Here is a 24,354-nt window from a genome sequence, read left to right on the forward strand (position 1 = left end):
GATTAGAAATATATTTCAGCGGCGCTTTAGGTCAATTTGTACACAAGCGACAAGACTTTTGTCAGGGACTGTATGTATGTATATATATATACAGTCTTGTTCAAAATAATAGCAGTACAATGTGACTAACCAGAATAATCAAGGTTTTTCGTATATTTTTTTATTGCTACGTGGCAAACAAGTTACCAGTAGGTTCAGTAGATTCTCAGAAAACAAATGAGACCCAGCATTCATGATATGCACGCTCTTAAAGGGATCCCCTGGTGTTGAGACTTGTATGGCTTAATATAACATAAATGATGTCTCTTACTGAATTATGTAGTAGAAAACCCATGAAAGATCTACGTTATTTTAAAAATCGATTTTATATTTGGACCATGGGCGGCGCCATTTTGTTTGCGTTCTAGGTTGATGACGTAGAGTGGTTGAACTCCTCAATCAGCTGGCATTACCCGTAGCTATTTTTACCACAACGCAACTCGAAAATTGTTTCAGAGTTAAACAAAACCAATGAATTGCTTTGTAATTATACTTAAAACACACTCAAACATACATGTGCACACAAACTCACCTACACAAGTCACAAACAGATCGGCGGGCGCGCACACGACAGGCTCTGTCTCACTCGAGATGTTGGGCTGCTCAGTCTCCACGACAGGGGCTGAATCTGAAATCGACCTTATACCCTTAAATAGGGCATTATTTGAAGGGACGGACATTTGTAGTGTTGTCCGACACCATAGTGGACATGTTCGAGTGCAGTCATTCAGTCTCACGTTCACCGCAATAACGAGTGTAAAGCCGATTTACAAACAGCTGTCCGACTTCACGCACTCAAACATACATGTGCACACAAACTCTCTCTCTCACACAGACTCACACACACCCCAACAGATCGGCGCGAACAACACACACACACACACACCCCAACAGATCGGCGCGAACACACACACACACCCCAACAGATCGGCGCGAACACACACACACACGCACGCACTGCGTGCGCGCATACATAACCCTCAATCTATGTCCTGTGTTGATATCCTGTTCAACACATCCTGTTCCCTAGATAGACTGTTGATAGTAGATTAACTAACGTTATAATGCCTAATGTGACCAGCAGAGGGAAATAGGTAGGACGATGGGATAAAGTAACGTGAGGAAGAGAGGCAGGATGTTTTGGTGATGATGCATGCGATTGAGACAGAGCAGTCTGTCAGAGGTGTGTGTGTGCGCGCCCGCCGATCTGTTTGTGACTTGTGTAGGTGAGTTTGTGTGCACATGTATGTTTGAGTGTGTTTTAAGTACAATTACAAAGCAATTCATTGGTTTTGTTTAACTCTGAAACAATTTTCGAGTTGCGTTGTGGTAAAAATAGCTACGGGTAACGCCAGCTGATTGAGGAGTTCAACCACTCTACGTCATCAACCTAGAACGCAAACAAAATGGCGCCGCCCATGGTCCAAACATAAAATCGATTTTTTAAATAACGTAGATCTTTCATGGGTTTTCTACTACATAATTCAGTAAGAGACATCATTTATGTTATATTAAGCCATACAAGTCTCAACACCATGGGATCCCTTTAAGGCTGTGCAATTGGGCAATTAGTTGAATTAGTTGAAAGGGGTGTGTTAAAAAAAATAGCAGTGTAGCATTCAATCACTGAGGTCATCAATTTTGTGAAGAAACAGGTGTGAATCAGGTGGCCCCTATTTAAGGATGAAGCCAACACTTGTTGAACATGCATTTGGAAGCTGAGGAAAATGGGTCGTTCAAGACATTGTTCAGAAGAACAGTGTACTTTGATTAAAAAGTTGATTAGAGGCGAAAACCTATAAAGAGGTGCAAAAAATGATAGGCTGTTCAGCTAAAATGATCTCCAATGCCTTAAAATGGAGAGCAAAACCAGAGAGACGTGGAAGAAAACGGAAGACAACCATCAAAATGGATAGAAGAATAACCAGAATGGCAAAGGCTCAGCCAATGATCACCTCCAGGATGATCAAAGACAGTCTGGAGTTACCTGTAAGTACTGTGACAGTTAGAAGACGTCTGTGTGAAGCTAATCTACTTTCAAGAATCCCCCGCAAAGTCCCTCTGTTAAAAAAAAGGCATGTGCAGAAGGGGTTACAATTTGCCAAAGAACACATCAACTGGCCTAAAGAGAAATGGAGGAACATTTTGTGGACTGATGAGAGAAAAATTGTTCTTTTTGGGTCCAAGGGCCACAGGCAGTTTGTGAGACGACCCCCAAACTCTGAATTCAAGCCACAGTACACAGTGAAGACAGTGAAGCATGGAGGTGCAAGCATCATGATATGGGCATGTTTCTCCTACTATGGTGTTGGGCCTATTTATCGCATACCAGGGATCATGGATCAGTTTGCATATGTTAAAATACTTGAAGAGGTCATGTTGCCCTATGCTGAAGAGGACATGCCCTTGAAACGGTTGTTTCAACAAGACAATGACCCAAAACACACTAGTAAACGGGCAAAGTCTTGGTTCCAAACCAACAAAATTAATGTTATGGAGTGGCCAGCCCAATCTCCAGACCTTAATCCAATTGAGAACTTGTGGGGTGATATCAAAAATGCTGTTTCTGAAGCAAAACCAAGAAATGTGAATGAATTGTGGAATGTTGTTAAAGAATCATGGAGTGGAATAACAGCTGAGAGGTGCCACAAGTTGGTTGACTCCATGCCACACAGATGTCAAGCAGTTTTAAAAATCTGTGGTCATACAACTAAATATTAGTTTAGTGATTCACAGGATTGCTAAATCCCAGAAAAAAAAAATGTTTGTACAGAATAGTTTTGAGTTTGTACAGTCAAAGGGAGACACTGCTATTTTTTTGAACACACCCCTTTCAACTAATTGCCCAATTGCACAGCCTTAAGAGCGTGCATATCATGAATGCTGGGTCTCGTTTGTTTTCTAACAATCTACTGAACCTACTGGTAACTTGTTTGCCACGTAGCAATAAAAAATATACTAAAAACCTTGATTATTCTGGTTAGTCACATTGTACTGCTATTATTTTGAACAAGACTGTATATATAATATATATATATATATATATATATATATATATATATATATATATATATATATATATATATATATATATATATATATATATATATATATATGTATATAATGTGTGTGTGTGTGTGTGTGTGTGTGTGTGTGTGTGTGTGTGTGTGTGTGTGTGTGTGTGTGTGTGTGTGTAAATGGTCTTTTGCATCTGTTATCATATAATGTTCAAAACATTTGTTAGATCTCCTCATTCTGACTCTCTAGGTCAATAATTATCCAAAAAATTACTTCTGCATTTGGATGGCTATAATAGGGTCATATCAAAATATGACTTTGACCAAGTGTACCTAAAGCCTTTAACTTCTCAATGAATGCTCAGATCTTCATTTCATCTGAGATCTCAGTTTTAATTATAATTAATTTAATGCTTAAAGGCCTTAAATACAAAAGACCTTAACTGTTTAAAGGCCTTAAATGCTTGAACCCCGCTAAATGATGCTTGCAGCTTTAATTATTATTATTATTAGAAGTGTTAAAAACAGTTGTTATGTGGAAACCATGATACATTTTTCCCAGGATTTTTTTTTTTTTTTTTATGAATAGAAAATGTATTAATCTTTTGCAACATTATAAATGGTTTCTGTCACTTTTGATCAATTTAATGTGCCCTTGCTGATTAAGTGACCTCAAACTTTTGAATATTTAAGAATCTATTGACTTGCTACTTTCATTTGTCTCGTAGAAAACTGTGCGAGACAAGAATTACAAGGCCCTCCAAGGCAAACTGGATCGTCTGGAAAAGCTTTGCAGGGCCCTGCAGAGAGAACGCAACGACCTGAACCAGAAACTCCGGGCCCTTCAGGGCCCAGCGAAAGATCCTGAGGAGGAAGGGACAGGGCCTCCTGACCCTCAGCCTCAGGGGCTCTCTAACCAGACCTCCAACCCAGAGATGGAGAGAGAGGTGGAGGGAGAGATGGAGGGTTTGGCGCCTGAAACAGAGAATCTTGGGCTTCAGCCTGAGGAATTAGGCACCACATCATCCAGACAACTCATTGACGACTGAGCCTGGCCTTCCAGTGGCCTTTCTTTTCTTTTTCTTTTTTTTTGTGGAGGTATATATTTTTGTCTAACAATTATTATCATAAAATTTGTGAGAAAAAAAGCAGGACATTAGTGAAGACGCTAACTGCTCTATATGTTGGTAATTCGCTTTGTGGCGAGCACTTTTTACTCCCTGTTTTCTATCACATTGTATTTTCGTAGGAAATGGTCATGGGGTCCAAGGCGGCCACCAATGCAGCTTTGTTTCGTATGTTTTTTTCCTTCTTTTCTCTCCCCCAACCCCTGCCCCTTTCCGTTTTCAGCCCTTCCCTGTTTAGCTGTGCTGTGGTTGCACATTTTTCGGTTTTCTTTAATAAAATGTAGCTCTTCGCTCTGACCTCTAGAATCTGAATAAATCATTTTGGATGCATATAATGTTTAATATTGCTATTTTAAAATAACCATACATAGTCAACTAGCCAGCCCAGCTGTAGATTACCAGATAACCTTGAGGCTGGAGAAACAGGGCATTAATAACGGAGGAGAGAGATACGTTAACACGCACTCACCTACTCATTGGCACTTTGAGTCAGAGCCTAAACTTGTCGATAACAAGTCACGCTTCTATTGCTTTGATTAAAATGGACGTGAAATGGAATTTAAAGGAAGATGCATTTCTAAATAAGAGAGGGGTCAAGACTTCTTACTGCCTGTGACTGGTTTTCATATGAGAATCTGATTAAGGGCTAGTTTGGCTTTGAAAAAGGCTGCTACATCTCCAACAATTATGTGAAATACTAGGACAGGGTCAAACAGTCTTACAGATTTTTTTGTTGCATGACAGATAACTCGTATTAATGACAGCAAAATGCCATGTGCAATTATATTACATTAAAATTCACTTCAACTTTGCAACCCCATTTATTTAAGAAACAGGGTAGTTTTTTTTATTGAATCAGGGTATCTAGGCCACTTCAAGCCAGTAGACCCCCCCCCCCCCCCCCACTCAAAAGTATACAATTGATCATGCCATTTTTAAATTGATTGATTGTTGATTTTTTTTTAAATTATTATTTGCTCCTTAATACTTCTGAATTGCTGAAAGAGCAAGATGATTATGTGAAAATCTCCTTTGTTTGGTTTGTTTTATTGTCCTGATTCTGCTATTGATTAGTCCTGATGACAACTGTTGTTTTAATATTTTTTCACCAAAATGTCATCATTTACTCACCCTCATGTCTGTCTAAACCTGTATGACATAATTTTTTTCTGTTGAGAATGAAAGTTATTTTTTGGGATGAATACCTGGATGCAAAACTTCTGTTTAAAAGGGGCCTTGACATATTTGTTACTGGATATGCTGAATGTGATCCTTTTTTGCGGACTTTGTTCAGATCTTTACATTCAATGCTAAAATGTTCTAAAGACCTGCAAACTCAATATTGTTCTCAATATTGTTAATGTGAAACTATATGTCGAGATATTAACCGATGAATGTAGAAGTTGCCAATTCCATGTCTAAACCAATAGCCTCACAGCCCTTTAAGATCTGGGTTGCGTTTCTCAAAAACATTTTGAGCTAAATTGGTTTGCGGCAATGGTTCTACGATCTGTTTAAGCTTATGATGCTTTTGGGAAACGCAGCACTGGTCATCATCATGTTGAGGACACAGGGTCTAGAAAAACTTGCCTCTTCAGGTCCATTATAACATCTGACTCTGTTCATGTCCTGATCTGAACCTCTCACACTGGCCAGTACATTCCTCAACACTCGATCCAACCAAACATCCAGCGTGCATTTAACATAATCGATTTTCCACTGAACACATTAACCACAAATGGTGTGTTTTTGAATGTGAATGTGTTTAACTTGCCAAACTGTAGATCTTCACCAGCTTCCATCATTGCTCTCTATTGTATCATTGTCTAATGACCTCAAATTTTGGATAATGTTGATTTTTATTACAAGAACGTCTCAGCACTTGATTTGTATGGATTTTCTCAATGTAAGTTTCACTTCACCGTTAAATATTATCTTGTATCTACAGAAGTCTGTGAGAAATTGTTTTGATGCATACATATGTAATTGGGGTCATGGTCATTCTAAATTTGTGGAGATGTTGATACTGTCATTTGTATCTGCTTGCATTTTTTATTTTATTTTCTGGCAATGCCCCAGTTTGATTCTCAGGTTATGCAAGAAATCTACCTCTTCAGGTAAGACGTACTGTGAAAGATGCTCAAGCGAGCTTTTCTTTCTCCCCCAGCTCAGCCTGCGACCCCTCTTGAGATTGTACAACGCTCTTGTAGTTCTGTCTTGCTTTTCAATAAAACATTTTGTAGAATTTTCCTTACTGTCGTGCCTTGTTTCACCTCATCTTCACTGGCCCAGCACAAGCAATACTAGAACTAGCATTCACACAAAATGCACAGCTTCAGATGTCGAGACACAAAATCTAACAGTTGTTCTGTACTTTATTTTTATAAGTGAATTAAGTACAGACAATTATCAACAATTTAGGAATACAAAATCATTTTAAAAGTTATTACAAAAGACTTATTGCAAATTGACACCATGTTTATGCACACAAAAAGAAACTTAAATTGTGATGAGCCACACCAGGCCGTAACTTCTCAGAAGTGATTGAACAAGTGGTGCAGTCTTTCTCCAAACCATCTGAGCACAAACTTCTCTACTGAAATGAATGAAGGCTGAACCTTTTAATCTACAGAAGGACCCTGTAATGGGTATGTATGAAGTAGGAAGTAAAAGGATGGATTTTACTGAATAATGCCAAAAAAGCAAAAGCTGAGGAGTAAGAAGCCATGAAAGGGTTGTAGATTTTTAATGAGATCAGTTATGATGCCTGGCCCTCAAGCTCTGACGCGGGGGTGTCTGGCTCTTCATCGTTGTAGATGTTCTCAGCCTAAGCGAGAGAAGTTTATGATATTAGTACAAAGTACAAACCTAATATGAAATTAAAGGCATTAAAAAAACCATAGGAATCCACAGTCTTGCTTCTACTTACCATCTGCCATACTTGCATAATGTTGTCCTCTGACACAGAACAGATTACCCAAGGTTCATTTGGGTTCCAGGAGAAATCTGAGATCTTAGCTGTATGCCCACCATGAATGAACTGCCAAAACAAACAAAATTCATGAACTCATCTCATTATACACTATTGGTCTATTAGTGGATTATTAGAATTTCAAAACTACTGGCTCTTTGGTACCAAGCTGAAACAAAAAAAACAAAACAAAAATGATACTGTTTGGTACCAGATCAATAGTACCATGTACTCAATTGTAGTGTCATGATACTGGAATTGATGACTTCAATTTCTGAATTCAACCTTGAAAAACCATAAATATTTTCAAGCTTCAAAAAGTATGACATCGTAAAAATAATCCATCTGAGTTGTTTATCCTGAGCCTTCTGAAGAGAGTAATATAATTGATATTTCATATTTAATATGGACACTCTGGGTTCGGGCAAAATTTCAGAGCCCGGAGCCCTCCCCGGACAGCACGCCAAATACGCATAATCTTTACTCTATTTAATCACGAGTGTGAACTCGTGAAAAATTAATCCAAAGAGGCAGAAAATAACTTTATAATCTTCTCTAATATATTTCTATTTTAAATAAATACTTTTGTTCTGAACTTTCTATTCAAAGAATTCTGGAAAAAGTTTACAAAAAAACAGTTTTTTTTGTTTACAAAAAAATATTATTCCACATTATTTCATTGTTTTCAGCATTGATAATAAACAGGAATGTTTCTTGATCACCAAATCATCATAATAGAATGATTTCTGAAGGATCATGACACTGAAGACTAGAGTAATGGTGCTGCAAATTCAGCTTTACCATCACAGGAATAAAATTACATTTTAAACCTTTCAAATAGAAAACAGAAATAGAAAAAATAGAAAAATATTTTAAATTACAATGTTTCACAGTATTACTGTTATTACTTTAATCAAAATAAATGTAGATTTGAGGAGCACAAGAGTCTTTCAAAACATTACAGACATCTTACTGACTTCAAAAATATATTCATAATCTATATATCCTAGCTATATATCCCATCCATCCATCCTTGTACTAATATTTAACTTTTTAAATAGGGTGTTTAATAGTATGCATTTTTTCTTCAGTATTAAAATACTTATCAATAATAATATCATTATAGCTCTATCTAGTATAATCAATATTTTAAGCAAATAACTGGACTCACCAGCAACTCAGGTGGCCCGTCCTCTGCGTCCTCCGCAGACTGCTCTTCTCCAATTTTACTAAAGGACACAAACGTAATGCAATCAATATATGATAAAGGCATTTGTGGATCCATATGAAGAAATTAGAAGAAAGTAATGTCATACCTCAGGTCCCAAACATTGAGGCGTCTGTCTGTGCCACTGGAGGCCAGGATGGTCTCGTTATGGGGAGACCACTGGACCTGTCAAGATCATCAGCATTATTATTACACTATATTTTTTCAATTCTTTACAGATTGCTTGAGGTCACATTGTAACAGAATCTTGAGTGTTACCTGGAAGATTTCATCCTTATGCGACTCAAAAGAGTGAAGCTTCAACTTCAGGTTACGCAGATCCCACAATGCAACAGTCTACAGCCATAAAAAAAAAAAAAAAAAGTGAGCATGTTACTTTTTTCAAACCATTTTTTTTTTCTGAATTACACATCAAATAGCAGGGGTTCCCAAGTTTTTCAATTATGATTTTTTTAATCTTTAAAATGTATTTAAAAAAAAAAAAGTATACATTAGTTTTTCTGTGTACAGTGTGTGTGTGTGATCTAAATTTCATCACGTGTCCGTGTAGCTCTAAATTTCTAATTTCTGAAGAGAAATAGCACAGACACTGGTCAAGAATAAAACTTTTTTTAGGGTGCATGTGTGGAATGCCTGTGTTCATGCACACTATTAAATACACTCATCTAAAGGATTATTAGGAACACCATACGAATACTGTGTTTGACCCCCTTTCGCCTTCAGAACTGCCTTAATTGTATGGGGCACTGATTCAACAAGGTGCTGAAAGCATTCTTTAGAAATGTTGGCCCATATTGATAGGATAGCATCTTGCAGTTGATGGAGATTTGTGGGATGCACATCCAGGACACGAAGCTCCCGTTCCACCACATCCCAAAGATGCTCTATTGGGTTGAGATCTTGTGACTGTGGGGGCCATTTCAGTACAGTGAACTCATTGTCATGTTCAAGAAACCAATTTGAAATTATTTGAGCTTTGTGACATGGTGCTGGAAGTAGTTATCAGAGGATGGGTACATGGTGGTCATAAAGGAATGGACATGGTCAGAAACAATCCTCAGGTAGGCCGTGGCATATAAACAATGCCCAATTGGCACTAAGGGGCCTAAAGTGTGCCAAGAAAACATCCCCCACACCATTACACCACCACCACCAGCCTGCACAGTGGTAACAAGGCATGATGGATCCATGTTCATATTCTGTTTATGCCAAATTCTGACTCTACCATCTGAATGTCTCAACAGAAATCGAGACTCATCTGACCAGGCAACATTTTTCCAGTCTGCAACGGTCCAATTTTGGTGAGCTTGTGCAAATTGTAGCCTCTTTTTCCTATTTGTAGTAGAGATGAGTGGTACTTGGTGGGGTCTTCTGCTGTTGTAGCCCATCCGCCTCAAGGTTGTGCGTATTGTGGCATCAGAAATGCTTTACTGCATACCTCGGCTGTAACAAGTGGTTATTTCAGTCAAAGTTGCTCTTCTATCAGCTTGAATTAGTCGGCCCATTCTCCTCTGACCTCTAGCATCAACAAGGCATTTTCGCCCACAGGACTGCCACATACTAGATGTTTTTCCCTTTTCACACCATTCTTTGTAAACCCTATAAAAGGTTGTGCGTGAAAATCCCAGTGACTGAGCAGATTGTGAAATACTCAGACCGGCCCATCTGGCACCAACAACCATGCCACGCTCAAAATTGCTAAAATCACCTTTCTTTCCCATTCTGACATTCAGTTCGGAGTTCAGGAGATTGTCTTGACCAGGATCACAACCCTAAATGCATTGAAGCAACTGCCATGTGATTGGTTGATTAGATAATTGCATTAATGAGAAATTGAAAAGGTGTTCCTGATAATCGTTTAGGTGAGTGTAGATTATACTTTCAAAGATTCTGCATTAGACTGTATACATATCCTAAGCTTACACATCAAATTTGAGATGTACTTTAGGCTTTAAGGGTTAGCTCACCAAAAAACACTCACTCATTACAAACCTGGAAGACTTATTCCTCTATGAAACAACTGTTTATTGAAATTAGAGAAATTTCTGTCCCTCCATTGACAGTCTACGCAACTGACACTGATTCTTGAGATCGTAAAATGAAGAAAACGTAGTTTAGTCCAAATTTTACAAAGATGATCACTTTACATAATAAACATATTCAATTGAGGCTTTTATTCACATAAAAACATAGATCAGTGAACATAAACCGCAGTTTAACTGTACTTGACGCATTAGAACAAACCTCATCAGTTTTTGTGGAAGATCAAACACGCTACGTTTGTAAACTAGAATGAACCTCATTGGTTCATTGATAAACCAGCCATGCTTGAGCTGATGAGCTGATTGAAGTTATATGTAAATAAAACCTTAACTTAAATCTGTTTATATCTGAGCGATATAATTTTATCAGAAAATTTTGATTTAACCACTTGATACATATGGATTAGTTTTACAACCTACTTATGAACTTTTTGAAGCAACAAATTGGTAGTTGCATAGACTATCAATAGAAGGACAGAAAACTCAGATTTCATAACAAATACCTTAATTTGTGTTCCGAAGATGAATGAAAGTCTTATGGGTTTGGAATGACAAGAGGGTGAGTAAAAAAAAATTAATTACATTTTTGAGTGAACTAACCCTTTAAAGGGAATTGTGTCCCCTCCTTTAGATTATGCAGATCACAGCATGTACAGACCTTGTCTGCTGAACCAGTGGCCAGAATGAACTCGCTGTATGGGTTGAAGGACAGGCAGTTGACTTCAGCCGTGTGAGCGTCCACAGCGTGACTTGGCTTTGAAGTGTTATTGGATCGTGTGTCCCAGCTGTAGAAGACAGACATTTGATAGTGTAACACAACTTAGCTTAGCTGTTAAAAAAATGCTTCTCTTTGTATTTATTTTTAAAAAAAAACCTAGTTTCAGAGATTCCTTTACAGTAGAGGGAAACCATAACACTTTGCTTACTCACATCATGAGTTTCTGGTCATCAGCCACAGAGCCAAACAGCGATTCATGTAGAAGGTGCCAGGACACATCCTCCACCACAGCTGTGTGTCCTGTGAAGATGGTCTTGGCATCTACTATCTTCCCCTCCTTTGGAACAGCACTGATGTCCCACAGACAGATTGTCTAAAGTTAATGAACAACACATTATCTTAAAACATGCAAGTTTTAAGTATGAATGAGTCCATCCAAAACTCAGTATCAGAATTGTGACGATACAGGCCATTTTTGCCTTTATGGGTCAATCATGGGTCGGTCAGTCCAAAACTGTGCATTATGGTTGTTAATTGTATAAAACACAAAAAACTATTATAAAAACATATTCTGAAGCCATTTAGTAGCTTTACTTGAGGAACAGAAATTCATGGAAACTTTTATGTGACACTTTGAGCACTGTTGAGTGGAATCGTAAACCCCTCTGATTGGCCATTGTGCTCACATGCTCATCAAATATGTCTGTGATTGGCTACAATGGTCAACGCTTCAAAAACATCAACGCTCTTCACCTAGCGCTTACACAGATACACATGGCTTGTGCAATGGCTTTCAAAACCCTTTCGAACAGTTCTGTGTGCTTTCAAACGCTCTGGTAAGTTGATCATTGTAGTCAATCACAGACGCATCTATCATCATATAACTGCTCCATATGGCTCCGGGGGTTAATAAATGCCTTCTGAAGCCGTGTGGAGCAGTTATATGATGGATAGATGTACTTTTATGGACTTCAAAAAGGAGACAACAATTCACTATCATTATAAAGCTTGGATTAGCCAGAACTTTTTTAATTTAACTTTAATATAATATTTTATTATTCTGAAAAAGAATGTCACATACACCTAAGATGACTTGAGGGTGAGCAAATCATGGGATAATTTTCATTTTTGGGCAAACACCCTTTGAAACAACTCATGCATATGATTACCTCTGTGCTATCGTGTCTATGGCCCAGAGAAGACTGTATAGGCGCTGGGGCGGTTCATGTGACTAATGTAAAACGCAAATGTTATCATTGGTTAAGAGCACTAGTTAATAGATAACAGTAAGGCTAGCATATTCATACAAAAAAAAAAAAAAAACATATCTACAGTATTGTTGATGGTGAATTATTTTGATGATGTATCCAGTAGCCTAGATAAAAATATCTACCGGTACCTTTTTTTTCATAGGCAATTAGGCCCATTTCTTTTTTTCTGTTATCCATTTTTTTAAATAATGAAACACTGTACAGTTAGCAAGTTAGTGAGGTATATATTTAAAAAAAAAAAACTGATCAAGAATTGTGATATTGAAGTACTAGTGGCATAGGCAGATACTATCTGCCATAGTATCGAGCCATTCCTTCAAATTCAAAACTATGTGAGGTCAGTTTGAATGCGAGAACACTCACATGGTCGTCTGATGCACTAAGTAAGTTTCCACTTAGGTTGGGGTTCCAGGATAAACCGTATCCCTCCTTCTGATGTCCCCGCAGTCTCAGGTCTGGACTACACTCTCCATTGGGATCTGCAAATTGACAAATCAGACATATTATTCAAAGCAAGCAGCTTCAAACATGATTTTTTTTGGTCTGCAACATCTAATCAATAATAATAAACTAATCTGATTATAGATGTCATTGTCATTGGTCATCGTGGGACCAAAGTTGTCCTATACATGAGCTTAGAAGATTATATTAAGCATTAAACAAGCTTCAACATTAAGCTACAAAACCGGTTGTTTAGGAGCTCAGCATAAGAGTTTGGAGTCTAAGATACTTAACACATTTTCACCAGCACAAAACTTTCATTGGACTGTTAAATCCTTATCTTATGCGTAGCTCTCTAACAGAGTGAATTGTGAATTTATCTATTGTGATGCGTCGTTTCATTATGGGTTGTTGTAGCACTGTGCTGGAATTCATTTTCAAGAAGCACCGCATCTATTTATGGGTATAGCTACAGTAACATCTTCAGCTGGTCAACTTGAGATCGTTTTCATCTAAACTGGGTGTTGAAATGAATTGTCAGACATGGACGATTCTGCATCAATGCAGGAATTGACCATAATCGATTATAGCCTACTGACGTTTCTTTGACATCATTCATCACATACAGTATGCGCTTCTCACGTTAGCATAAAATTGTGGAGGGAGGAAAAACACAAAAGTGAGTAATAAAAAAAAAATGCACCTACTATTTAAAAGGGGTGATGAATTGAGAAAACCAACTTTCCCTTGAGCTTTAGATATATAAAACGTCATGGTAATATAAGAATATCCTGTAAGTTTCAGAGCTGACAACAAGATCGCGTGCGCATCTATATGTCCTCACGAGATGAAAACCGCCCATCAAAACCCAGCGTTCAGTAGAGAGCCTCAAAATCAGTGTAGAAAATAGCCTATTACTTATTAGTTATGGTGTTTTTGAATGTAAAAACCACACAAACATCATAAGTTAACCTCAGACAACAGTATAAAAAAAATTCAAAAGTTCATGACACCTTTAACATGCTCACAATTATGAGTGTGTGTGCAAGGCTGCATGCGTGATGGTGTGTGCGCGCGAGGCTTCATGTGTTGGAGTGTGTGTGAGGCTGCATGCGTGTGTACGGGTGTGAGCGAGGCCGCATGCCTGTGCGGATGAGTGTGTGCTAGGCAACATGTGTGAGATGGGTGTGTGCAAGGCTGCATGCATGCAAGTGTGTGCGAGGCTGCATGCGTGTGCATACAGGTGTGTGTGAGAGGCCGCATCATGCCTGTGCGGATGGGTGTGCGAGGCCACGTGTGAGATGGGTGTGTGAGGCTGCATGCGTGTGCGTACTGGTGTGTGCGAGGCCAGCTCAGGCCACATGTGCGAGATGGGTGTGTGCGAGGTTGCGTGCATGTGAGTGTGTGTGAGGCTGCATGTCTGTGCGTACGGGTGTGTGCGAGGCCATGTGCGTACGGGTGTGTGAGGCTGCACGCGTGCATGCAAGTGTGTGTGCCAGGCCAAGGTTTCATGTGCGTGCGTCAAGGCTGCATTCGTGTGACTTAAGTTGTGTTTGATGTTTAAATGAAGGAAGTGTACTTTCTTGGAGAGGAGTTCATATATCTGACTGTTTGTATTCAGACAAAAATGTAGCCATGTGCAGTAATATTGAGGCGAAGGTGTCACAGAGCCGAAGCACAAACAAAAGGTTTTTTTTTTTTAATCGCTAAAGGGCCAAAAGTTAGTGTCTTTAATATATTACAGGGCTTCTTTGGATCAACTGAAAGGCACTGACCTGGTTTAGAAGGGTGTTTAGTGTAGTCAAACACCAGCACGTCAGAGGTGGGGGTCTTGGTGGCGATGATGCAGGGGTTTTGTGGCATGTATCTGGCTCTGTTCACTTCTCCTTCATGGTTGATCTTAATCTCAATCTCGATCTTTCCACTCACTGACCCAAACCCTCCAAACTCTGGTGGAAACATTATATACAATCATTAATGTCCTAGTTTAGTTAACTTTATTTGTCAAAATTATGTTTGTAGAATTCAACCAAATAAAAAATTAACTGCCCATTTAGTCATCCAGGTATTAAAGGATTAGTTCACCCAATAATTAAAATTCTCTCATCATTTACAGATGCTCATGTCATAAACCCAAGAGACTTTTGATCATCTTTGAAACTATATTTTAACAAAGTCTGAAATCTTTATGAATCATAAGGTTTAATGAAGAGACATGGTTGGTTTATAAACACTGATCAGCCGTGCCTGCTTTTCATATGGATTACCTTTAGTGTTTTCATATACGTTTTGAAGCTTGACAACTGCGGTTGCATTTTATAGAGGGACAGAAATCTTAAATATTAAAAATATCATAATTTGTGCTTTCAAAAATTAACAAAAGTCTCATGGGTTTGGAACAACATGAGGTTGAGCAAATGACAATTTCATTTTTTGTAACATCCATCTTGGTTTAAAAACACTAAATACAGGTATTAAAAAAAAAGACCCATCACATTCTGAAGTTGTCAAAAATGCACATGGCCGCATCATATTTGTGGAATGATTCAGTCTTATTGATCAACTCAATCTGGATTCCCCCCCAACGTCCTGACCATACCTGCTGAAGAAACACAGACATGAAATTGATTTTATTATGACTTCAACACAAACCAGAATACAAAATTAGCATCCATTCATTATCAGATCAGTTCTAACCTCCTTTCTCGCTGTCGTAGTGGGACGCGTCAAACTGAGCGTCGTCATTAGGGATCTGAACACTGGCGATGACTAAGTGGTTCTGCTCATCCGAGGTGTGTGTGCCCAACACCAGCCGATGAACCGCGTAGTCCTTTCCCTCAGGCCTGCACAATGATAGACAATGATTTGTAGAGTCCTAGTCATCTGTTGTTCCAGAAGGGTGTGCAGGTTAGTTATTAGATTACCTGTTCACATCAGGAAGCCACTGCACCGTTAAACTCGGCCACTCGAGTGCATGTGTCATGACAAGATCGTACAGGAACGGTGTGTTTTTCTTCCAGATCTTGTATTCCTCATTTATTACTCTCTCCTCCACTGCATCATCATACACTGAGAAGAGAGAACAGAAGGATAAATTTAGGCCAAATGCATCCAAATTAACATATTCCCCAATAACTGCATTGTGGGAGTGCAAATGACAGTAAACGGTTGCTGTATTCTCTTATATGTGCAGAAACCTAAGTGTAACATGATTAAGTTCCTCAACTTTGGTTACACTGCAGCACATGAATGATGGAGGGAACTTGGAGAACAGCATTTCGATCTGCTTTGAGAAAACATTATCTGTATTATTCAACTCAGTAGAATCGTTTAATAATGCCAGTAGCTTTAACCGTGAAGTAAACCGTGAATACTTGGTAAAAACAGGCTCAGGTTGTGACACTCATTCATTCTCGTGTTAGTAAGTGGGTCACATCCATTAGCACTTTAGGCTAAAGCTAGCAAACTCTGTCAAAGAAAAAATGATGCACGTAATTCACTACGCAAAAAGTTTACCTTCTTTGTCTGCCATTTTGGCGTGTTTTTCTGCGGGTTGGCCACTGAATGAATTATTGGTTTTAAAGCCAAAAAGCAGGGGAAAAACAGGCTTTTGGGCTTTTACGCTCACGACTCCGTCACTTGCAGCACCAGCTCGCGCCTCCCAAACGCGCAAAATCTACGAGCTAGGGCTGTCCGATTCACATGCGAGTTGTTCTTTTGAACCGACTCTTTTTTATGATTTGGTCAAGCCGATTCACAAAGAGCTCGAAAATCACCTAACTTGGCTTTTGGATGGTGTTAAATTGGTGACAAAAATTAAGAATTTGATTCAGTTTTTATAATTGCTCATTATTATATGCATAAAGTCAAAGGGAACGGAAAATACCTATGTTAAAAAATCTTACAATTTGCTTGGCTCTCAAAAATTCTTGATTGTCAAAAAAATTTGTGAAATGTTTTTGGGGATCATTAATATTATATTATTATTGATAATACTAAAATACGAATTTATAAATTATATAAAAAATGAAACAAAAAATATGAATATTTTAATTGAACAGGTGATGTTTTAGGATTTATTAGAAATTAAATTGATAATGAAGGATGTGGTACTGGTTTGTTGATTAGGATCAGTCTCTGAAAGGCCAATTTTTTTGTAATTAATCTGATCTTGTTACTTGCTAAATTCCACAATCATAAACCCAAATAGCTAAATGCTAAACCTCTCTTTCTTATATTTGTGAAAAAATTTGATAAAAAGAAAATAATATCTATTTTCAAATAAATGATCTGAGATTACATTATCTCAGAATATCTGTTTGCAATTATTTTACTTTGCCCTTTTTCAGTGTCATGCAATTCTCATAATTTGTCAATATGTTTATTTATATATTTATATTATTCCCCCGTTTTTTTTCTTTTTTCTGTTCTTATTCGTTATTACTTTTTGTGTTGTGTATGTGTTTTATTTTGAGCATCAAAAATAATAAATAAATCTGGTTGAGCAAAACGAGCAGCTCATATGAACCGATTCGCTTTAGTGAATTGAGCTCCCAAAGCTAATCTGAGCATGCGCGTTTACACGCTTTCAGTGTACGACGATAAATGTGATGTCATCTTTGCGCGCGCGTTGTAGGATTGGTGTGAAATGTGTTTTCTTTATAGATAGCTTTTACAGTTGTCTACCTACGTAATGTGTAAATAGTGTTTTAAAATGACGGATAATGATTGTTGCGCGGTTCAGACAGACCCTTCAGATACGCAGGACACTGAGAGTCGCTTAGATGAGTGTGAAACTGCTGCTCTTGTGCTCAGGTGGTGTATGGGGATTTTTATTATGCAGCTTTTTAAATTATTATAAGAAGGTTTTTAATATTTTTGCGATGTATTTATCACCATTTATTTAAACTCCTTTTTAGTCAGAAACAACGACGAGCTGTTCTTAAACGAGATAGAAGGAAAAGGAAACGTCAAGCTCTTGCTAAAATAAGAGAAGCAGGTAATAATTATATTTTGAGTATAGTTACTTTTAGTACACCTGTCTATGCAAACATAACCCTGACTTGCACCTTAGTAGTATTTGTATCATATAAACATATGTTTCAGCTTTAGCAGGTCATTCACAAAATAAAGAAAACCAAGAGTATGAAGCTGAAGATGAGGAAGAACAGAAGAATGATGAGCAGAGGTTTGTCATCTTAGGTTCAGTACGGTAAGCTAATATAATATTATTGGACACAATATAAATATGTCATGTTTTACACTTCAGTAAGCAATTACACCAGGAATGGATGGAGAGAGAAAAAATTGCACAGGAAGAATTTAGGTTGAAGAGGGAGAAAGAAGAGGCGGCGCAAAAGAGAAAGGAGGAAGAAGAGGTAAGCAATTTCTGGACCGCTTATTTTAAATGGAAAGAAAAGTCTAATTGTTGACATTAAATCAATGACATGACATTCTGCAATGTGCTGGGCAAATCTACATATAATGCTCCAATATCTGCTTTTCTGTAACCAAAGAGGAAAATAAGAGAAGAATGGGAGGAGCAGCAAAAGAAAGAGAAAGAGGAGCGGGAGCAGAAGGAACAGGAGAAGAAACAGAGAGAGGTGATCCCTGCACTGGGAGGATAAAGATGCTGATGTCTACATATATCCTCTACCAGATATCAAAACATTTCATGCTACCTTCAACAAATCAGCCTTTAAAGTGTCAAGCAATTTGTCAATCATGGTTTTACATAAGCACACCACATGCTTATGCCACAGTCTCTGTTTCTTGTGTACAGTGATTTTGTTTGTTTAGCCAAATATTATGTCTTCATTTCCTTAACTAAGATACACAAAATCGATTTAAAATGCAGCAAGTGTCCACTTCCATTGAAGAACATGTATCTTTTCGTGTCAGCTGGGTGTATAGTGATAATGTTGCTTACTGATTGCCTCAATAGAGAACATGTGCTGTAAAAAGTCACATTTGAATTACAAAATACTGATATCAGTCCATAATGTACAAATGATCTGCCTCATTATCTTAACCAATTCTAACAGACATCTGCTTGCACACCACACAATTTCACCCGCCATACTCTGTATGTTTGCACCATTTATAGGAAGCGGTACAGAAAATGCTGGATCAAGCAGAGAGTCAGGTAACATCCTGCTTTCCATGTCTAACGTATGTTGGAAAATCCAGTTCTATGTTTGCAAATAATGACAGTTCTCCTTATTTTGTTGCATTTAGCTGGAAAATGGTGGTCCTTGGAAAAACCCTGATGCCCCAAAGGATTATGGGACTGAAAAGGACAGGGCAAACTGTCCCTTTTTCCTTAAAACGGGTGCTTGTAGGTTTGGAGACCGGTAAGTGTTTATTTAACTGCTCTTTTCAAGGAGCTTGCAAGGTCAAAATGAGATTTCAAGTTCTCTAGATGATGATTTTTTTTGAATGAACAGGTGCTCCCGAAAGCACGACCATCCAACATCCAGCACCACTCTGATGGTGAGGGCGATGTTTGTGACGTTCGGGATGGAGCAGAGCAGACGTGATGACTACGACACTGATTCCAGTCTTGAGTACAGCGAGGAGGAAACACACCAGCAGTTTCTGGATTTCTATGAAGACGCTCTGCCAGAGTTCAAGAACGCAGGGAGGGTGGTGCAGTTCAAGGTAGCTAAAATAAAAACCTAAAAATGATAAACATTAAAAAAATATATATTAAAATGTAACAATTTGGTTTGATACTGATGCTTCTGTGTCACGGAGAGCAACCGAGGAATCGTGTTTATCCGTATGAACCGAAGCATCTTGTTTTTGGGGATTCCGCTTTTTCAGTGTAAATCACGGTTTGTCCCTCTTGTAACTCGTCTCCTCTCTACATGGAGGGAAGTCGAAAGGCAGTAGCAACAAGTTACAATCTGGCAGGCATTTGCCTACTATTTTGACAATAATCATATTTTGTTAGGCAATGTTCCCTTTCACTGGCTGCAATAGGTAGACTGGATAAACCCAGGCTGATCTACCGGCGATTTGATTTCGCCCTGCAACTCAGTTTGGAAACCTGTACATTAATTTCTACTGCTGCTGTTACACTTTTGCGGGAACCAATCACACACTGGCTTATTTACCTGGCTTGCTATTGGCGGGTTTAACACGATGACAGATAGAGAAGCGATAGGTCATTGCACGTTGATCACGTCTCTTGTGGTCTGATTGGGTGAAGGACTATCCAATTGCATACAGAGTCATTTAAATTATTATGCTCATTTATCATGCCTCTTGTGGTCTGATTGGTTGAACAACTATTCAGTTTCATACAGAATAATTTTAATAATGCTTGCTTATCACGCCTCTTGTGCAGTAGAAAATACAGAGCAGACTCCCCAGACCAATGTTCAATCTTAAATTGAGCTTGGTCTGGTGATAGCCAGACAGCGCAATAGATACAAACCCTTATTTAATTACAACTGTCTTAGACCTAGGATCTTAAAGGGATAGTTCAGATTGAAGCTGAACATGGAAGGCTAGCTATTTTACTTTATAACGTGTTAAATATGGATATTTTTCTTACACAAACCCATCGATTCCCTTCAGAAGGCCGTGTGGAGCAGTTTTATTATGGATGGATGCACTTTTTTATGTTCTTCAAATGTATAATACTTGCAATAGCCAGATTTTTTTTAATATAATTTTGATGGTATTTGTCTGAAAGAAGAATGTTATATATACAGTGCCTTGTGAAAGTATTTGGCCCCCTTGAACTTTGCGACCTTTTGCCACATTTCAGGCTTTAAACATAAAGATATAAAACTGTCATTTTTTGTGAAGAATCAACAACAAGTGGGACACAATCATGAAGTGGAACGAAATTTATTGGATATTTCAAACTTTTTAACAAATCAAAAACTGAATAATTGGGCTTGCAATTAGTTGCAAAGTTAATACTTTGTAGCACCGCCTTTTGCTGCGCGATTACAGCTGTTAAGTCGCTTGGGGAAATGTCTTTATCAGTTTTGCACATCGAGAGACTGACATTTTTGCCCATTCCTCCTTGCAGAACAGCTCGAGCTCAGTGAGGTTGGATGGACCACCATGTTTGACAGTGGGGATGGTGTGTTCAGGGTGATGAGCTGTGTTGCTTGTACACCAAACAAGGTTTTGCATTGTTGCCAAAAATTTCAATTTTGGTTTCATCTGACCAGAGCACCTTCTTCCACATGTTTGGTGTGTCTCCCAGGTGGCTTGTGGCAAACTTTAAACGACACTTTTTCTTCTTCTTGCCACTCTTCCATAAAGGCCAGATTTGTGCCGTATATGACTGATTGTTGTCCTATGGACAGAGTCTCCCACCTCAGCTGTAGATCTCAGCAGTCCATCCAGAGTGATCATGGGCCTCTTGGCTGCATCTCTGATCAGTCTTCTCCTTGTATGAGCTGAAAGTTTAGAGGGACGGCCAGGTCTTGGTAGATTTGCAGTGGTCTGATACTTCTTCCATTTCAATATTATCGCTCGCACAGTGCTCCTTGGGATGTTTAAAGATTGAGAAATCTTTTTGTATCCAAATCAGGCTTTAAACTTCTCCACAACAGTATTTTGGACCTGCCTGGTGTGTTCCTTGTTCTTCATGATGCTCTCTGCGCTTTAAATGGACTTCTGATACTATCACAGTGCAGGTGCATTTATACGGAGACTTGATTACACACAGGTGGATTCTATTTATCATCATTAGTCATTTAGGTCAACATTGGATCATTCAGAGATCCTCACTGAACTTCTGGAGAGAGTTTGCTGCACTAAAAGTAAAGGGTCCGAATAATTTTGCACACTCAATTTTTTAGTTTTTGATTTGATAAAAAAGTTTGAAATATCCAATAAATTTCATTCCACTTCATGAATGTGTCCCACTTGTTGTTGATTCTTCACAAAAATTACAGTTTTATATCTTTATGTTTGAAGCCTGAATTGTGGCAAAAGGTCGCAAAGTTCAAGGGGGCCGAATACTTTCGCAAGGCACCGTACCTAGGATTGCTTAAGGGGGAACTTCATTTTTGGGTGAACTGTCCCTTTAATGAGACTGCATGATTTATAGACAATGGAAAGACTAATGTGGACTGTGTTTTTGTTGCACATTATATCAATTGATCCAGATTCTGTATGCATTCTATTTCTATATTCTCGGAGAACGAAAACAATTGATTAAAATTAAATGTATTGTTGAAATGTAATTTTTATAATTGAATAATGCATTTAAAAATATGAAATAATTTGCATTTAATTTTTATATAAAATTACTACAAATAATTTGGATTTTATGAAATTAATATTATTTCCCCTTTTTTTAATAGGTGAGCTGCAACTTTGAACCTCACTTAAGAGGAAACGTTTATGTTCAGTATGACACGTAAGTCCCGTATTATTAGTCATTGCTGTAGAGGTGAAATTACATTTGTTGTAAATATTATTTTATTTTTGATATCTCTGTTTATATACCTGCAGAGAGGAGCAATGTAAAGAAGCTTTCATGATGTTCAATGGCCGCTGGTATGCTGGAAGACAACTGCAATGTGAATTCTCCCCAGTAACTAGATGGAAAACAGCCATATGTGGTAAGGAAAAGAGAAGTTTCTTTGCCATTATTTTAATCCTTTCTTTATATATTAATTTAAAAAGACTATATTCTTTTTCTTATGTTCTCAGGACTTTTCGACAGACGGAAATGTCCAAAGGGGAAGCACTGCAACTTCCTCCATGTCTTTAGAAATCCAGACAATGAATTCTGGGAGGCGGACCGTGATCTTCATATGTCCCCTGACCGCGGTGGAGGCTTTTCTAGTCGCCATTTGAGCAGCAGAGATGGAATGTGGTCCCAGCGTGGAAATAGTCCTGAACGATCCCAGCGCAGATGGACTGATCGAAGAAGTCACAGCCGTGAACGGTACAGTTATAGGGGAAGGCGGAGCCACAGCAGAGAGAGGCGTAGCCGTAGCAGAGAGAGGAGGAGCAGGAGTAGAGAGAGGCGGAGCAGGAGCAGAGGGAGGCAGAATCGAAACCGGGAAAGGTGGAGTCGTAGCAGAAGTAGAGAGAGAAGGAAGTCAGAGCAATCAATAATAAGGAGATCTCAGAGAGAGCAATCCAAAAGGAGCAGGAGCCGATCCAACAGCAGAGACCGGTTAAAGCAGAACGAATATTCATCAGCAGACTCGAGAAGAAAGAGGTCAAAATCAAACAGTCCGGACCATGTGTCCAAAAACGGGTCTATGAAACGGAAGATCCACAGGAGGGAAAGCCAAAGCCCAGAAAACTCTGATCGAATGGATACACATCAGCACAAGCACTCTAAAAAGAGCAAGAAGAAGAAAAAGGGTAAAAAGAAACACAAAAGAAAGAAGAGTAAATCACGCAGCTCAAGCTCGTCTGCGGGGTCTGGCGAAGATTCCCTGAATGAGGAGTGTAATAAGACGCCGTCTAAATCAGAAGCTCTTGCTGAAGAATGTACAGCTGCGGCGCCTAGCGCAGGTTCACCACAAGATCATGTAGAAACCTCAACTTTGGGGTTTTGTCACCCAGATGAGGAAATCCAGTGCGCACTTACAGACTCTACTAATTCCGAAAGCATCACACAGATTACATAGAAATACATAAACCGTTTCTGTTGTCTTAAAGCAGCTGTTGTAATTTTAGTTCACATAACAGATTGCCTAGTTTTCAAGATTTATGCTGATGAATACATTGCTTGTACATTTGTAATTAAATCTAGCATTTTCTGAAATCTTGTTAAAAGCGTTGGTAAGGTAAAAATGATTTTTAATTCATTTTCAGTGAGGTGTTCAAAGACGTTATGTTGGTAAGCAGTTCTTGGTGGTTATTTTTGCTAAGTTGCGATGAAACAGAAGTAGCGATGGATAATTTCTTCCATATTGTGACATGCATCTGAGTGAAACATATTAAAAAAGATGCAAGTGTTGGGTGGGGACTTGGTTCTACCCATCAGTTGTGTGGATTGGAGGAACACAGATCTGAATGCGAGTCGATTGTAAGAAAGAGATGGTTTAAGCGGACTAAATTGGAGAAGCCCAGCATATGTCACCAGAGAGAAATCGTTCCGATTATGAGCTCAAAAATTACATCAAATAATATTACAAAAATAATTGTATCCATTAATTTTCAGTCAGGACGCAAGGTTTTCAACAAGGTGGCCTCAATAAATCAAAAAAATACTTGCATTTAATTATATTAACATTTATTATTATGTTGGGGAAAAAAACACTAAAATAAGGATGAAATCATTTAAACTGACATCATATGATTTTATTATTTTGATTACAACAGAACTACCAGAGGCACATATAAATAGAAGAGACTTCGAATGTCGTCTTTGACAAAGGGGGCCCTCGAGTCAAAAAGGATGAGAACCACTGATTTAGATGCATTTGGGTGCCAACTACAAGAAAGTATACATATCAAATGATGTTCTTTATTAGTAAGAGATCATCAAAGATTTGGACAACAC

The 24,354-nt window shown here is 38.3% G+C and overlaps 3 protein-coding genes across 6 annotated transcripts in view; 2 read left to right on the top strand and 1 right to left on the bottom strand.

Moving 5' to 3' along the window:
• Positions 1-5,986, top strand: part of txlng (taxilin gamma) — a 31,743-nt gene extending 25,757 nt beyond the window's left edge. For all 3 annotated transcript variants that reach the window (XM_067431546.1, XM_067431547.1, XM_067431548.1), the window contains exon 9: positions 3,785-5,986. In XM_067431546.1, the coding sequence (XP_067287647.1) occupies positions 3,785-4,105 (321 nt within the window). In that variant the 3' untranslated portion in view covers positions 4,106-5,986. The remainder of the gene's footprint in view (positions 1-3,784) is intronic.
• A 554-nt stretch (positions 5,987-6,540) lies between these two features.
• Positions 6,541-16,538, bottom strand: rbb4l (retinoblastoma binding protein 4, like). 2 transcript variants are annotated; one of them, XM_067430890.1, is made up of 12 exons: positions 16,371-16,538; positions 15,779-15,923; positions 15,552-15,697; positions 14,630-14,803; positions 12,777-12,892; positions 11,355-11,515; positions 11,083-11,209; positions 8,641-8,718; positions 8,471-8,547; positions 8,326-8,383; positions 7,113-7,223; positions 6,541-7,010 (listed from the first exon to the last, which is right to left on the bottom strand). In XM_067430890.1, exons 1-12 carry the CDS (start codon positions 16,384-16,386, stop codon positions 6,942-6,944), a joined length of 1,278 nt encoding a protein of 425 aa, XP_067286991.1. In that variant the 5' UTR covers positions 16,387-16,538; the 3' UTR covers positions 6,541-6,941. The 2 variants fall into 2 exon arrangements, with proteins under 2 accessions (XP_067286991.1, XP_067286990.1); XM_067430889.1 differs by having other exon boundaries at positions 14,630-14,806.
• Positions 16,539-17,461: 923 nt separating this feature from the next.
• On the top strand, positions 17,462-24,216 carry zrsr2 (zinc finger (CCCH type), RNA-binding motif and serine/arginine rich 2). The gene is made up of 11 exons (XM_067431274.1): positions 17,462-17,669; positions 17,774-17,853; positions 17,961-18,042; positions 18,124-18,232; positions 18,371-18,457; positions 18,961-18,999; positions 19,092-19,207; positions 19,301-19,514; positions 22,190-22,245; positions 22,341-22,450; positions 22,542-24,216. Exons 1-11 carry the CDS (start codon positions 17,569-17,571, stop codon positions 23,474-23,476), a joined length of 1,929 nt encoding a protein of 642 aa, XP_067287375.1. The 5' UTR covers positions 17,462-17,568; the 3' UTR covers positions 23,477-24,216.
• The last annotated feature ends 138 nt before the right edge of the window (positions 24,217-24,354 follow it).

Source organism: Pseudorasbora parva, chromosome 22 (assembly GCF_024679245.1).
Source record: "Pseudorasbora parva isolate DD20220531a chromosome 22, ASM2467924v1, whole genome shotgun sequence".
Classification (NCBI taxonomy): Eukaryota; Metazoa; Chordata; class Actinopteri; order Cypriniformes; family Gobionidae; genus Pseudorasbora; species Pseudorasbora parva.

Excerpts from the sequence above, each read along its gene's own strand:
- zrsr2 (XM_067431274.1), top strand. The coding sequence starts at position 17,569 with ATGACGGATAATGATTGTTGCGCGGTTCAGACAGACCCTTCAGATACG. Across the intron at positions 17,854-17,960 it reads TGCTAAAATAAGAGAAGCAG|CTTTAGCAGGTCATTCACAA; the intron begins GTAATAATTATA and ends CATATGTTTCAG. Across the intron at positions 18,458-18,960 it reads AGGAGAAGAAACAGAGAGAG|GAAGCGGTACAGAAAATGCT; the intron begins GTGATCCCTGCA and ends CACCATTTATAG.
- rbb4l (XM_067430889.1), bottom strand. Across the intron at positions 11,516-12,776 it reads TTAGTGCATCAGACGACCAT|ACAATCTGTCTGTGGGACAT; the intron begins GTGAGTGTTCTC and ends CATTAACTTTAG. Across the intron at positions 8,384-8,470 it reads CTCAATGTTTGGGACCTGAG|TAAAATTGGAGAAGAGCAGT; the intron begins GTATGACATTAC and ends TGTGTCCTTTAG.